The sequence below is a fragment of the Epinephelus lanceolatus genome, chromosome 13 (genome assembly GCF_041903045.1).
Source record: "Epinephelus lanceolatus isolate andai-2023 chromosome 13, ASM4190304v1, whole genome shotgun sequence".
Lineage (NCBI taxonomy): Eukaryota > Metazoa > Chordata > Actinopteri > Perciformes > Serranidae > Epinephelus > Epinephelus lanceolatus.
This window is the reverse complement of record NC_135746.1, coordinates 36,089,864-36,106,552: the sequence shown is the minus strand read 5'-3', so window position 1 is coordinate 36,106,552 and position 16,689 is coordinate 36,089,864. Positions and strand designations below refer to the sequence as shown.

Sequence of the window (16,689 nt, the reverse complement as noted above, 5' to 3'; positions counted from 1 at the left end):
TCGTTTTTTTATTTAATTTTTTTTTTTTAACATGTTTTTTTGGTGCTAAATGTAGTCTTTTTGTTGTTGGTAAATGGAGGTTATCAATAAAAATCAAAACTTTTAAATTGCATTGTTAAAAATGTGAAAATATAGTATAGCCTACCAACTGAGCTTGATCCATCTGAGGTTGTGGATCAATGCCAAGTTTTACCACTTTATCACTATTCCCTCTAACTTGTAGCTGTTTTTTCGTTATCTTTTGAATTTAATATGAATTATGGAACCGTTTTTGTCAACGTTTGTTTCCCCCGTTTTGTACAATAAATTATTGTTTAAAGTTTCACCAAGTTTCTTTTGGAGTGCGTGACACAAGTGTGTTATGAAAATGACTGCGGACTGTCACCTGCTCAACGCATCAGTACCTTCGGATGCCATGACAGTAATAGATTATAGATTAATAGATTATAACAATAATGTCAAAATATCATTTACAGACCGATTTAACAGATGATCACTGCTGCCCGACCCGCAGGTCCATTTGCGGGTCCCGCGGGTTACGGGTCAACCCGCGCATCACTACTCAGCTCAGTCTATAAGGCTGTACACAACAGTAAGGCTATAGACATTATATTCTATTCAGGCCAGCAGAACCAGCAGCGCATCGGCTCTACAGTGCACGGCACTGCTGATCAACCATTTTATTGCAGCACAGAGTGTCTGCCAGCAACCAATTACTTGCAGAGGCTTCCTACAACTTGTTTCAACGGTTCTGATTTAATCAGAAGACAAATTAAACAGGATGACTAGCCAATGTGAAAATCAAAAGAAAGCATAGAATAATGTATTGAAAGAGACTGTTGTGCCATCACATTTTTTTGTGGTGTGAGAGCAAAGATCCAGTCGCGGCTGTGCAAAACTCCACAATACAATTAGGTCCGAAAAAGCCCGGAGCCTGTAACTTTATATAGTAACTTTAACTCTGAAGAGGTTTCCTTGGTCATAATGTTGTTAAGCTTATGGTGAGGTCTACAGCAAAGCTTAATCCACTCTTTACATTGGACAAAATTTGTTTTGAATGGAATAAACACCTTCCACACAGTCAGGCAATCCGGTGTCGTTTTCTAGGTCCCTCAGCCACCTTCTATTAATCCAAGATGTTTTCCGTACATTTTCCTACGAAAGTAAAGCACCAAAATTTACACACATCACATGTAATGATGAGCCGGTAATTTGTTTATAACCCACATATTTTGGAGGGTTGCAATCACGTAACCAATGTACTGACAGAGGAAGGAAGCAGTTCCGAGCTGTCCACTTAGAGGGCAGTTTGGGACAGTGGATGGGTCATATACACAGGACTTTCCCCAGAGACTTTCCCCCAGGAGGCTGGCGTCCAGAACCATGTGATCTTTAAATGAATCTGAGCCATTTTAAGGTATGTCCTCATCACCATGTTTCTGTGTTCTCAACACCTAACCATAGTCACTTCACTTGTCTAAACCTTACCTCTGTAACTTTATGTTAATTAGGTAACTTTACGTTAAGGATTTAACATCATTCATGGGGTGCTATTTCTTAGGAAGTCAAAGAAGCATTGTGTGTGCATTTTCCTAGGATATCATATGAACCATTGTATGAGGATACGTTGTTTCAACCATACCATCTTAAAAATTTGGTTTACTTTTCAACATAGACAAGGATTGCACATAGCATATCTAAGTGAAACAGGACGGGGGAAAGTTGACCAAGGTTCTGCCAGTGCCAAGCTTTCTCAACTGTTATTGGAGCACAGAACAAAAAGGGGTGGGACTTAGGTTAAATTCTCAAAGTAAAGTATTTGAAAAAGTATTGTTGTTGTGGTTTGATCATATTAATAGTGATTTTTTTGGTACCCTAGCAGCCCCAGTCAAAGAATTAAATAGCCTTTCTTACCCATTTGGGACAACTTGAAAACACTAAAAAAAAAAGAAGCCAAGTTTAGAAAAACATTGTTTAAACCAGAAAATAAAAGGCCACATTTGATATCTCCATGGATGACCAGGATGCAAAACACATTTCTTCAGGATTATTTAGACACACAAATGTGACTTAGGTATACTCATTGCTCAGGACAATGTGGAAAACAGAGGCTGTGCATGTTGGGGGACAACCTCTGTCATCAGCAGAGTTAATTAAAGCCACTGAAGGAGCATTAGGTCACGTCTGGAGCACAGCAGCAGCATGCTAAGATGTTTAGAGGGGCACAATAATAGTTACAGCAGACCCTTCCCAGAAATACAGCGCTAAGTGAGCCACCCACCCTGCTGTCAGGAGGTGTCTGAAAACCCTGTGGAGAACTCCATATCATGCTCAGTCTGTAGTGCTTTCCATACAGTACATTCCCCGTCCTAATTACATGTTTATGTACTGTGACTGCCTTTTGCTGTGCACAGCACGAGCTTAACCAGTAATCTAAGTAGCCGTTTACATTAAACCTCACAGTGGCCAAATTTAGATAGAGAGGCATTAATTCTGACACACCAAAAAAAAAAAATAAAGATCCAAATGAAATAAAAAAAGCAGCCTTGCCTCACTGCGGTCGCAGCCACTTTCATGATGAGATGCAGTGGCATATCTGCAGCTTAGAAAGCTGTTAAATGTCGACTCCACCCCCAGACTACTCTGTCATTTAATTCTAAGAGTTTACCAAAGATGCCCATGGCTCACTGAGCACTCATCTGCGGCTACTGAGATGTTGGCAGTTTAAATGATATGGGCAAAGGGAAGAGAGGCTTCTCCAAACCCAAAGATATATTACACAGTGGCTTGACCAATCAGGACTGTTGTATGGTTGAGGACGATCATGATGTGAATTCTTTTTGCAATGCAACCAACAACATTTGATCCTACATTCAGCCATCAAGACATTCCTCAAGACTGCTTTCAAACTTCACTGCTTTATCAATTATCTTACTATGTATTTCATTTTTAACTGTTGCTTTATCTCTGTCTTTTGCTGCTATGACGAGTGGATTCATCTTATTTTGAAACAAGTTGATCTATTTTATAAATGTAGGATGTTAATTCTATCAGCTGCAGTTACAGTTTACATCCATGTCTATTCAGAGTCATATGTAGCCATGGCAGCAGACAATGTGTCAAATATGGATGTTGCTGTAAAGAAGCTACATATTCTAAAACAGTGACACTTAACACACATCTTCCACCCGCCAGCACCGACAATCAGCACAGTTTCGAGGTGGACACCAAAGATTAGAGTAACCGATTCAGTATCTGAACAAATGTTTCCCCTTCTGTTCCTCAGTTATGATGCTGAATAATGGCCAGAAAAGTGTTATTGCAGGGCATTATGATGTCACAGAGAAGATGACCTTTAGGACATGAAAATCATCACTTTATTTACTTCATTCTACATTTTTTGTCATTATTAGTATATGAAATCTTGAGTTATGGGCAATAACATGTTTTGTGAGGTTGTAGTGACCTTTGACAACCAAATTCTGATTAGTTAATTCTTGAGTCCAGGTGGACATTTGTGTCAAATTTGAGGAAATTCCGTGAAGGCCTACTTAAGGTATTGTTTATGAGAATGTGGCCTTGACCTCTGACCATGAAAATCTAATCAGTTCATAGTTGAGTCCAAGTGGACGTTGGTGCCAAAGTTGAGGAATTCTCTCATGGAGTTTTTGAGATATTGTGGTCGCAAGAATAAGACAGACACGAGATGAAAGCAACCTTGACCTTTGACGAAATTTAATCAGTTCATTGTTGAGTCCAAGTAGACATTTGTGCCAAATTTAAGAAAACTCTCTCATGTTTTTTTTATGATATCACGGTCGCATGAATGAGACAGACGTGACGTGACAATGATCTTGACCTTTGACCACCCAAATCTAATCTGTTCATCGTTGAGTCCAAGTGGACATTTGTGCCAAATTTGAGGAAAATCCCTCAAAGCACACTTGAGATGGACGCGAGTTCATAGTGACCTTGACCTTAGACCTTTAACCAGCAAAAGCAAATTAGTTTATCCTTGTGTCCAAACAGTCATCTGTGCCAAATCTGAAGAAATTCTAAAGGCTTTCTTGAGATATCACACTTACAACAATGGGACAACAACCCGAAAACATAATTCCTCTGGCCACAGCTGTCACCAGTGGGAAGACATAATAATTAAAAAAACAAACAAATATGAAGAAGATTTTGCAGTCTATGAGCTGGAGATATGTTTGACTGAATGTGGGTATTGCAGCAAAAACATTATATTCATTCATAGAGTTTTTGAGATATTGTGGTCGCGAGAATAAGACAGACATGAGGTGACAGCAACCTTGACCTTTGACCACCAAAATCTAATCAGTTCATTGTTGAGTCCAAGTATACATTTGTGCCAAATTTAAGAAAACTCTCTCATGTTTTTTTTATGATATCACGGTCGCAAGAATGAGACAAACGTGACATGACAATGATCTTGACCTTTGACCACCCAAATCTAATCTGTTCATCGTTGAGTCCAAGTGGACATTTGTGCCAAATTTGAGGAAAATCCCTCAAAGCACACTTGAGATGGACGCGAGTTCATAGTGACCTTGACCTTAGACCTTTAACCAACAAAATCAAAGTAGTTTATCCTTGTGTCCAAACAGTCATCTGTGCCAAATCTGAAGAAATTCTAAAGGCTTTCTTGAGATATCACACTTACAACAATGGGACAACAACCCCAAAACGTAATTCCTCTGGCCACAGCTGTCACCAGTGGACATAATAAAAAAAAATATGAAGAAGATTTTGCAGTCTATGAGCTAGAGATATGTTTGACTGAATGTGGGTATTGCAGCAAAAACATGGCATTCATTTCACCATACAAATAGTGGCTGTGACTGGGTCATATTTTACATATTTGTACTTGAGTTACTATTTGGGATGAACGTCAGAAACATTCACAACAGTAAATGTACAAAAAGCTTTAAGGAAGGACTGTAACATTAATATAGTCCTTTCTAACAACACGCAAATTTCTGGCTTTACTGCCATGCAACCAAAAGAGATCCAGGAGGTCACTGCTTCCCGCCAAGAAATAGTAGCGGTTTCCCCGTCTTTTCAATCTTTGTGCTAAGCTAACCAGCTGCTGGCTATGGCCAGGCCATGTACGGTCCAATGCATGTGGGTAAAGCAACCGTCCTGGTGGTTGTCGATGGTTTTATGCTACTCCTCTGATTGACAGGTGGTTGTGTTACCATGCCAAGAGATGCAGCAATGCGCCAACAAGGCAAGGCAGAAGAGGACTGCAAGCAAGGAAACATTGGTTTAATGCAGGATCCCAATTATTCCAAAAATCTTCTCTGAATATGTTTCATGAGGAAGGAAAAGCATATGACATGTCTGTCGTTCTTTAAGGATACACACAGCGTATTCAATGAGAGGCTCAACTGGGTACCTTTAATGCCTTTCGGGCATAATTTTACAAGATTTGTTTCTGTTCTCTAATCATAAATTTAGATTACTGTCAAACTAATAAATTAGTAAGGTCATAGCTTATTGCCAAAATGTCATAATTAGGCATGTGAAATGGCAGTGTTTCCCCTACCATTATATTAAGGGGGCGCCCCGCCCCCCGAACGGCACCCCCTGCCTCCCCTTGAAGTCAAGTTAATTTTATTTAATTTTATTTTCTACTTAGCGCCAGATCACAACAGAAGTCATTTAAGGTTACTCTTCCTATAGAAGTGGTCTATACCTTGTCCTTTTATTAAACAAACTAAATAGCCTTATGTTAATTATCTTATTTACACGACGGCATTTCATTTCTGTCTCTACATGGTCGCGCGTTCACACACACACACACACACACACACAGGTGAGCACACTACAGAGCAATCATACAATTTTCCTGACTGAACCCAACCCGAGTCCGAAACAGAAATGCCTTTTGTCTTTTTTCTTTCCATTCTGTGAAGGATTCATGTAAATGGTGGCCCCCAATAAAGCTATTCTAAAGCTAACACCCCCTGATAGTTATTTTAACACTCAACAAAGTCAACACCCCTAAAAAAAGTTATTTTAAAGCCATTCCTCAACAAAGCTAACACCCTTGATAAAGCTATTTTAAAGCTAACGCTAGTGATGGCCAAATGAAGCCTCATGAAGCATTTTCTTTATTTACTGAGCCTACTAGATGGCGCTTTTTGTTCAACAAAAGGTTGAAAGCACACTGAATTGATGCTTCATGAGGCTTCATATGGCCATCACTAGCTAATGTTCAACAAAGCTGATACCCCTGATAAAGCAAACGCCTGTACTGATCCATCACAAAGCAGACATAAAAGAGACGAAAACTATGTGCCTTACATTTGTTTTTAAATTCACCTGTAATTGTTTTTCCATGAAAACAAAAAAAAATTGACAGAAATTAGCTAATACTAATTAGCTTAAAATGGGTTAGAGAGAGAGACAATAAAGTATAGCATAAGGTTATGTAGTTTTTTTTGAGAATATTTCATGCTATTAGTCTGAGTCTTAAGTCAGTCCTTTATTGCAGAAACATGAGCAATATCTGATCAAATATATATATTACCGTAGTTACATTTCCCTTTTATTTTCAGTGCATGCAGCATCACAAATGTCCATTTATTTAAAAAAAAAAATGTTGGTTTTTTTTGGTGGCATGTCTGTATTACTCAATGTAGCACACATTCGCTGTGTGCTAGTTGTTTTAAGGAACACAGTACAAGAAGACAAGGACTACCTTTCCATTTTTTTCTGTTTTTCATGAAATGCTGGAAATATTAAATATTAAGTTATCTCTTTTTTATTTGATTAATAATCAATTAATCAAAGTAATAATCAACAGATTAATAGATTATCAAAAAAGTTGTCAGTTGCAGCCCTACTAGTGACAATAAACTGCAGTACAGACCTGTCAAAGGTGTTTTTGTCAAAGTTAAAAACAGGGTGATTATGTGACCTTACTAAAAGAGGACACATTCTGAAGCTGATCTCTGAATGCCCCAGAGCAATGTATCTGTCCCATGTTAGTCAGTACTAGGACTTTTAAAACATTGATCAGTGGATAACATGTATGCACACATTCACAGTGAGCTGACCAGTACAATTTCAGCTATGTACCAAGTTCCACTGCTGCTGCAGCTCACTGAATCTGAACTGCAGAGCAGAGGCTCCTCGGAGGATGAAGCAGGTAGCAGCTCAGAACAAAACCTCACTTCTGCCCCCATGTGTCTTATAGCTGCACTGTGGATCCCTCCAGCAAACCACATGCCAGTCTGTAAAAATCCCAGAGAGTGTATACAGACATAAACCTGCCAGCATTATGGTTTTGCTTTTGCAGTGGTGAGTTTAATGCATCTAAATTAGCAAACACTGTCTGTCTGTCAGACCCAGAAATTTCAGATCAAGATATGCCACGACTTTCCAGCATCCATTAAAAGCTGGGTGTGATTGTAGATTAAACAAAACTGACAGTAAAAAAGCTGTCTGGTGCGTGAAGTCCACCACAGCCTCACCAATATAGCGTCTTCAGACTGGAGGAAAATATTGTCAGGTTTGCGCAGTCTTTACTTTTCCTGAAAAACACCCTGTTACAAGCCACTTAGTCAATAACAGGATGTTTTTAGCACCTGTGTTTGTGCAGTTAAAAATGTAAATTCAGGCTCAGAAAAGACATCAAGACAGGGAGTTGAACACTCCTGACTTATCTGTCAAAGAGTGCAAACACAGTGATAAATGTGTATGCATGACTCAATTAAGGAGGCTAACTTAAGATCTGCACAACCACGTGCCACAAATTTAACTACAGATCACTCGAGCAAGATAAATCAAAAAGCTAACTTATGAAAATGTCATCCAAAGGGAATGTGACAGGAATCCCCTTGCTGCTGCTGCTCCGTACAGACGGAGAGCACCAGATGAAGAGAGAGGAGACGGAGGAGAGAGGGAGGCCTGTCACTTCACAGTGACGGTCCTCCCTCTCAGGACATGGCACCCGTCATTAAAGATGACATCAGAGCAGGGACGGCCTTCCACCCGAGGTAGATCCTCCAAGATGCTGGAGACCAGCTTGGTATAAATACCTTGAGCCCAGTGCCCTGGGAAGCAGCAGCTGCTGTCAGACAGACAGTTTCCACAACTAAGGATATAAACAGCGAAGTGCCGGGACAGCAGCATCCTGACCCCCCCACTGTTTCTCTGGAGCGTAAACCTTCCCGGTAAGGTGGCTTTTTTTTCTGATTTCAGGTTAGTGCATGGGGGGGAATCCCAACTGCAGCCTGGCTCTCACTGAGGAAAGGGTGACTGGTGGAGCGTGGATGGCAAGTGTAATGAGCCATGTGCTGTGGCTGAGTTTACACTGGGGGAAATTTTATGCCTGTGATGCAACAAGCTTTGATGACATAGTAAAAAAGATGTGTTCAAAGCGGATACTTTCCACAGTCACTTCAGGAGAGCAAAACTGATAGAAAAATATGATCTGGTTGATTTAGAAATAAAGAATTGCAGCATTTATATGCAGCTCATTCATCACCTCATTCTGACTGTTAGATTAAATGATGCACAATCTGTACCGCACTTTCCTATCACTGTCAAGTGTCAGTGAAGCGCAGCAACACAGGTGCTGCTTCTTTTGCTTGCTGACTCTCATTAGAGACAAACAGAGCGATGATGCTTCTTCTCATCAGTGGATTCTGTCTTTGCAGGTTTAGCTTCCCAAGATGGACCTGAGGGTAACAAGTGTTCTCCTCGTCCTCCTCGCTTTGGCTGAGGCCACCCCTGGGAAGTACTACCATGTGCCAAAAGTGAGCAAGACTCCCTACCCTGTCAAGAGTCATGGTGAGTCACTTATTTCTTTTTTTCCCCACCAGGGTGGCTCCATATTTTCACTATAATAAGAGTAATGATGACAATAGAGTTTTAAGGGGATATGCTGAAATTAACACAAATCCAGCTGGGGTAAATAAGCAGGAATAGCATCTACTTATGTTTAGTATAATAATTAAACTCCAACCAAGCCTATTGTTCATTTCAATCACTGCAGGCTGCACTGTGAAACTGCTTTCAGACTGTATCAGCTCCATTAGCCATCCGTTTTTATTCAACAATTAAAACACAAGTAAATGAATGTGCAAAACAAATGATGCTTTAAGTCACACTTGCAGTGGAGTTTATAGGACATATGTTTACAGACTTTTAATTATAACTTATGATGCTGAAAAGCAAGGAAGCAGGCATCTGAAGATATTTTAAAGCAATCCACAAATGAAATGTAGAGTTATAGACTGCATATAACTGCACTTTTGACCCCCTGTCAAATCTAATTTCAACCACTTCCACTCGAAAAATCTTTATAACCTATGTGAACCCTGGAAATATGGCAGCTTCCTGCATCAGTTAAAGTACCTGATGAATAGGACACATTTCTTAATTAACTGCAGATTCAAGTCATTATGCCAATCATCATTATCATCAGCACTACTGACCTTTCTCTAAGTTCCCCTCTTGTGCAGCCTGGCAAACTTAGCTCATACACATCAGTAAATGCTCCTGCCACAACGCCACCCCTACTCATTAACTATCATCAAGGTGCACACCCAGCAGGTCCAACACAACATCTCATTGGCCGAGAGCAGATGGCTGTGGTTGACCTGGCTGAGCTGCTGTGAATGTGTATGACTGTATATAACTGTGAGGTGGGGTATAGCTGTAAAAGAGCACTTATATGCTGGATAAATAACGGTTAAAGAAGTAAACAGTTGCTTTTTGCATGTGTCATAAAAAAAAAATCAAAGCAGTGGTCATGATGTAACTGCCAGGATGATGTGTAATACTATATTTTATACCCCAACTAAACAATGATTCAAAAGCTGCGCTGGACAGTTGAGAATTTATTTCTCCAGTCTTGTTTTTGAGGAGGTTTTGATGTGGTCTGACTGTGCCCCTTGACATAAAAATAGAACAGAAAGTTGACAATGAGAGCATAAATTTGACAAATCTCCAAAACAGATGTTGTTACCACGTTGCAGGCACACCCTAACAAACTGCTCTGTGGTATTAAATTCACACCACATAATCAGTTGCTGAAAAAGAGAGTGTGGAGAAACGCTCTCCCAAGTTCAAACAGTAAATCTACCAAACAAACCATGGCAAATTTACTCTGTAGCTGACATAACAAAGCCATTTTTTTTCAGCGTGAAGGACGAGTAAGAAAAGGATGACAGAATAAAGATTCTGACTGAGGGGACGTTTATTGAAGGCAACTAAATTAATACTGGACGCAGGTGCTGCACTGAATATTTGTACTTTGCAGTGTTAACAGGTCATACGTGGTTCAGCTGCTGTGGTCAGTATCATCACCTCCAGTCTGTGGTGTTTCTGGCTGCCAAAAAGTCCACTTCTGGCACAAATATGCTCTGTGAGGTTTCAGGCTCGGACTCATGTGGCTTTGAAAATGACAGCCCTGTCAAAGCGTGCGCTTCTGAAAACACCATTTCAAAAGAGAGGCCAACACTATTGGATTTGAATCTCTGACAGGCAAGGACACATCCTGAGTTATGGCGTATATAGGAATGCAGTGTGATAGCTATAGTGTAAGAGATGCAGAGATGCTCTTTGTGGATAGTTCCTGGACTCTTTGTACATTTCTGCCCTGTTTAGATAGATAGATAGATAGATAGATAGATAGATAGAGAAAGCACAATATATATAGATATAGACAAAAAAGATATAGATATATATACATAGATATACCGATATACATATACAGATATATACACAAGATTTCCATTGTAACTTTAACTTTTAGCTTTAAGCTGACCAGTGCAGTACATTAAAAGGCTACATTCGTGATTCTTTTTGTTATTCATTCCTCACAAATAAAGTCTTCCTGACAAACAACTGGTTGACCTGTTGGCCAAGGAGTTAAGGCACAAGGACCTCCCTGGAGTCCCGCCAAGGAACTCTGTCACATGTGATACGCAATCTCTCTGTCTTCTCTTTTCATGTCATCTCTTACTACTGTCAAATAAAATCATAATTAAAAAGCGAGAAGGAAAAAACAGTGTCTCCGCTGCCACACGCTGGTTTTGTAGGGTTTTTCTTATTTTGTCGAGGAACATAAATTACCGAGCAATGACTGTCAGCAAAACAACACACTGACATTATACTCCAATGTAGTGCATATATAAGCACTCACATGACCTTGCCCAAAAACTCTACACTTTGTGGCAGGAAATGCATCAGGGTGATGTCGACAAGCTGCAGGCCACTAACCATACATTCAGGGCCATGGGCAGTGCAGGAAATTAAGGGGTGCAGTATAGTGTGGGCAAATTAAACTGAAATGCACCGGAGCTGGTGTGTTAGGTCCCACGCCAGCAGACACATGGTGAGAACATCACCTCAGACCAGTGTTGCTCTGAAGACTATCCTGGGAAAAAGGAGTGCTGTCCCCACAACCCACCCTACAATCATAGGGAGGAGTGTTTTGAGTCAGGTTGCGGTGATATGGGGTAGTATGCCAAACCTGGGGTTATTCAACGACCAAGAGGACATCTTACGTAATGCATCGAAAAGGCAGAAGATGCTTTAAAATGAAGCCATTTTCTTGATCATATTTACTCTGTTTTCAGTGTTTCAACTTCTACGGGAAAACTGAGGACGCTTTTAATGCCTGTATCAACCATTGTATGCTTCTATGTGTACTTTATATTTTCACCTACATCATATAGAATGCTGTTAAGTACAGGTTTTATATCAAAGAACATGATTTAGTACTAACAGGACTCACAGGTCACAAAATCCAGTTATAACATATTGAACCAAATTGATCTAGAAAAGATAACTGAGACTTAACTATGTGTGGGTCATATTAACAATTACATCACATGTATCTGTATTTATGTATTCCCCAGCCCCTGCAGCCCAGCCAGGTCCTCCAGGTCCTCCAGGTGAGCCAGGACCAATGGGACCAATGGGACCTCCTGGAAAGAGTGGTACCGGACATCCTGGACAAAAAGGCCCACCAGGACCTCCTGGACCCCCTGGCTACTCTCAAGCAGGTAAACCCGGTAGCCCAGGTGGCCCTGGAAAACCAGGTACCCCTGGCGCCCCTGGTGAGAGAGGTGCACCTGGCGCAACTGGAGCAATGGGTCCCAGAGGTGCACCTGGTACTCCTGGAACACCTGGACCTGCTGGACTTTCTGCTGTCGGAAAACCTGGACCAGCTGGCATCCCTGGGGCAATGGGACCAAGAGGAGAGCCAGGTTTGAAGGGACACCCTGGTATTCCTGGCCTTCCCGGCATTAAAGGAGAGAGAGGTGTTGGAGTTCCTGGAGTTCAAGGACCACCAGGTGCAGTTGGACCAATGGGCCCATCTGGAATGCCTGGAAAACCTGGAACTGGTATACCTGGTGCTACTGGCTATCCTGGAGAACCTGGCAAGGGTGGCTCACCAGGAAGAGATGGCGCTCCAGGGCCAATGGGTCCACAAGGACCAAAGGGTCACACTGGGGCTCCAGGCGTAGGAGCAGCAGGGAAACCAGGCCAGAATGGTACCCCAGGTATGCCTGGGCCTATGGGTGCTAAAGGTCCACAGGGTCCAGCAGGTCAGCCAGGCTCCCCTGGCATGCCAGGTGTTGGCAAAACGGGTGAACCTGGAATACCAGGTAGCAGAGGAGCCCCCGGTACTCCAGGAACCACTGGTCAGAAAGGAGAGCCAGGCCCAACTGGTTATACTGGTCAGCCAGGTGCTCCTGGTCCTATTGGCCCAGCTGGTCCACAAGGTGCAAGAGGATTCCAGGGTGAGGGAGGCCCTGCAGGACCCAAAGGTGACATTGGTATGGTAGGTGCACCTGGCCCAAGGGGAGCCAAGGGTGAACAGGGAGCTCATGGTCTCACTGGAAAACCAGGTAGCCCTGGTGCAGTAGGTCCTCCAGGAATTCCAGGCCATAATGGTCCTCAGGGTCAAAAGGGTAGTCAAGGCCATGCTGGTGCCCCAGGACTCCCAGGTGTAAATGGCGCCCCAGGACCCAAAGGGCACACAGGCCCTGCAGGAGGACCAGGGAAAAGTGGTGAGAACGGAAGGCCAGGACCCATGGGACCAGTTGGTCCCCCTGGTCCATCAGGTCCCCCTGGACTTAAGGGCCACCCAGGTCTTCCAGGCCCACCTGGCCCAGCTGGCTTGACAGCTAAGGGAGTTTCTGGTCCTCATGGTCCACCTGGAATTCCAGGTCCCAGAGGTCAAGATGGTCAGCCAGGCCCTGCCGGTCCTCCTGGTCTACCTGGCCCACCAGGAGAGATTGTCTACCACCACGAGAAGAGCATGCCAATCAAGTCCCATGAGCTTGTGATGTCTCATGAGATGATAAAGGCCCCCATGTCCGCCTTCAGTGCTGTGCTGACCCGAGCCTACCCCCCAGCTGCAACCCCTGTTCAGTTCGACCAGGTTCTGTACAACGGTGAGGGCCATTATGACGAGCACAGTGGTGTGTTTACCTGCCAGATCCCAGGCCTCTACTACTTCAGCTATCATATGCATGTCAATGGCGCCAATGCATTGGTGGCCCTCTACAAAAATGAGGAGCCAGTTATTTTCACCTATGATGAGTACAACAAGGGCTTCCTGGATCAGATGTCAGGCAGTACTGTGCTTATGCTACATGCCGGTGACAGAGTCTTTGTCCAGGTCCCTGATGAGGACAGTAATGGCATATTTGCAGCAGATAATGTTCACTGTGCTTTCTCTGGGTTCTTGATTGTCGCAACGTGATTTCACAAATCCAAATAAACCTCAAAATCTTACAAACATTGAACTACTCAGAGAAATAGATCAGTTTATAAAATTCCAAATTGAGATTGTAGATTACAATATACATGGTTGTAATTTTAACAAGTTCAACTGCCTCATTCAAATCTACACAAATAAAAGTCTTTAATTTGCTGACGAATGACTTGACTGACAAAGGTATTAGTTCTGAGTGAAAATTTAAAATCTATGGTTCAAATTGATTCCTTTCCCCAGTTCACCATGTGTGTGCCTTTGCAATTATAAGAAACATGAAACAATATTGGAAGATATCTTAAATGGTGCTTTACAACTGCCTGTAACATTTACAGCACGTCTTTTATTTGTGTTTGTTTTTTTAATGTCTGTTGTTTAAGAATTTTCCTGTAATATACAAAAGACACGTAAAACTGTTGTACTATATGTTATTAGAGATCAGCACATTCTCACAAGCACTGTGATCAGCAAAACAACACAGAATGAGAAATTCAAACTGCATTTGTTTTTTTCAAAATAACTATGTCCCATTGGATGTGTTAAGTTATCTACCACTATCTGACCAAAATACAGAATAAAAGTTCTAGTTTGAAAAAGAAAAATATCCTGTGTACTGTGTGTGTACGTGTTGTTCTTAGTGTATTTACAGCATGGGTCCTTAACAAGAAGACGTTAGAAATAAGCATTAAACTTAAATGTGTGCTTCTTTGGAATTAAAGGCCTACCTTTGAACGCAGATGTGTTGTAATTGTGGTCGATGGCAGCAACCATGTCTTTCCAAAAGTCAGAGTTCACCTCATTTCCTCTCTTCACAAAAAGATGAAGTTACAATTTAGTTTATGTTTTTTATCTAAATGAAAATCTCACCATTAATTTGAAAACCAATCAAATATTACCTTATGCAACATGTCCACAACTCTTCCACAGAGGAGAGCCCCAGGTAGATCAAAGTAGTTGTCATAGAAATAGTATTTTGCTGCAAAGACCAAAACAAAAGTCAATGAAATCTAGTGACAGGTGAGGTGAAAGAATCCCAGATACTGCACATTAGTCTACATCAGAGCCAGCAGCATACAGCCAGGATAGATGTAAACATACCAGATCTTGTGAAGGATGTATTGAGACTGTTGAAGTGCTTCCACTCCCTTTTAGGACCATAATGTTTGATGATGTCTTCTGTGCTGAGGTTGTTGGTTCCATGTGTCGCTCTGATCAAGCAAGGAATAAAACTTTTCTAATATCTCTCTTTTAAGGTCAGTGAAAGCAATGAATACATTGACAAAGGAATTTAAGACATGTTTAGGGAAGCACATCAAATACATTTATGCAGCAAGAACATACCGCAAGACAGTTCCATCTTCAGCCAGCTTCACAAGGTTTCCATCCTCCAGATCCACCACGAGTCCTTTAAAACTGGGCACAAAATTCAGCATGTTAGAAATACAGTGTAAAGACAGGAATCCAGACCATCACTGCTGTCCTGTACTCAGCATGGACAACTCTGTTCCTGCCATTCCAGAAGATGTTCCAGAAGTCACTACTGCCACATTTTAACAGGGTACAAAGGATCCCGTTGGTTGTCTAGTGACACTAAATCATGTTTCTTTTGTTGAAAATACTAGATAGCTTCACCTATTTGCCTTTACACTTTGGATGACACAGTCCAAGAAGCAAAAATGATTCCTTGATTAAACTTGTCACAACTCATGTCCTCACACAGACCACAACCTGTGGTGAGGGTCACGAGCAGACGTTGTTTCATTTCAAAGGTTCACAAGCCAAAAAGGTTGAGAACCACTTGACTGTAAGGTTCACACGAAGGACAAAGTAAAAGAAAATCCTGAATAAAAGAATGGAAAAACAGATGCTTCTGTGAACCTGGGCTCCCTGAATGGTTTGGTAAATATGAAAATGAAATGAAAATGAAATGTGCTAGAGAAACAAACAAAACAAATATCCTCATTATAAAAGATAACTAAACAGTTTTAAAGTCGTTCAGTCTTTCATTACACTACCTTTGAATTAGCAAAAATTCAATCATACAAATTTATGAAACAACCTATAAAATAACCTTCTTTCACATAAAACATAACTGCTTCAGAAGCCTTTTTACCATATGTAATATATCATAGATCCCTCTGTCATAGGGGCAGGACTCCCCAGGCACCTCATGATTCGATAGAGAGTAGCTTCTCTGATGAACAAGATGCCTTCCGAATGCATGTACTATGGGCGTATTATGTATTATATTGCATATTGATTTTAGATAGATAGAACAGGATGTTTTAGACATGTTAAAAGAAAAGGTCTCATTGCAAGGGCTATGTATGGTCTCCCATGTAACAATATCGATAACCCTTTGATTAAAGTCAATAACTCTCCCAGTGCTCCACTACTGAACAATCATCAGTTTGTTTGTTTGTTTGTTATTTTATTTTAACCCTTTCGCAATACAAAGAATACATACACAATGGACACTCAGCACCTGACACTGTTGCACGAAAAAAACAAAAAAAGGACAGAGGATACATGGAGCAACCAAATACAGTCTGAGAAATTCCACTCTGCAATATTGTCAGGGGTGCGAGAAACAAATAACAAAAACAAAACAACCAAGCAAACAAAAAGAGAAACATGGAAGAAGGAATACTAAAATATCGGTCAGATCAGGATAAGGCAGAGTTTGCACAGAAAAAAAATGATACAACATAGAGGCATGGCTCACAAGATGTACATTTAAGTCTCATCAAGTAATGCCAAAAATGGCTTCCACATCATCTGATAATAGTTTTGTGAATTCTGCTCCTTTAATTCACTAAAGCGAATCAGCCACCCTTTAAAACAAGGGGGTGTGTTTATAGTTTAACTGTATTAATTTTTTGGCTGCAACCATGCCTGTTTTGAGAGCCTGCTTATGATGG

At 41.2% G+C, this 16,689-nt stretch overlaps 2 protein-coding genes across 2 annotated transcripts in view; one reads left to right on the top strand and one right to left on the bottom strand.

Moving 5' to 3' along the window:
* nt5dc1 (5'-nucleotidase domain containing 1) overlaps positions 1-16,689 on the bottom strand; it is a 96,184-nt gene that overhangs the window by 74,818 nt on the left and 4,677 nt on the right. The window contains exons 3-6 of the mRNA XM_033648746.2: positions 15,110-15,181; positions 14,867-14,976; positions 14,665-14,744; positions 14,494-14,575 (exon numbers count right to left, since the gene is read on the bottom strand). Of these exons, the coding sequence (XP_033504637.1) occupies positions 14,494-14,575; positions 14,665-14,744; positions 14,867-14,976; positions 15,110-15,181 (344 nt within the window). The remainder of the gene's footprint in view (positions 1-14,493; positions 14,576-14,664; positions 14,745-14,866; positions 14,977-15,109; positions 15,182-16,689) is intronic.
* col10a1b (collagen, type X, alpha 1b) lies at positions 8,051-14,504 on the top strand. The gene is made up of 3 exons (XM_033648745.2): positions 8,051-8,204; positions 8,691-8,823; positions 11,901-14,504. The coding sequence occupies exons 2-3, from the start codon at positions 8,706-8,708 to the stop codon at positions 13,754-13,756; spliced, it is 1,974 nt and encodes a 657-aa protein (XP_033504636.1). The 5' UTR covers positions 8,051-8,204; positions 8,691-8,705; the 3' UTR covers positions 13,757-14,504.

What these genes read in the sequence shown, in the direction of transcription:
- col10a1b (XM_033648745.2), top strand. Translation starts at nt 8,706, where the DNA reads ATGGACCTGAGGGTAACAAGTGTTCTCCTCGTCCTCCTCGCTTTGGCT. An exon ending in CTACCCTGTCAAGAGTCATG is followed by an intron (nt 8,824 to 11,900) that starts GTGAGTCACTTA and finishes TGTATTCCCCAG; the next exon opens with CCCCTGCAGCCCAGCCAGGT.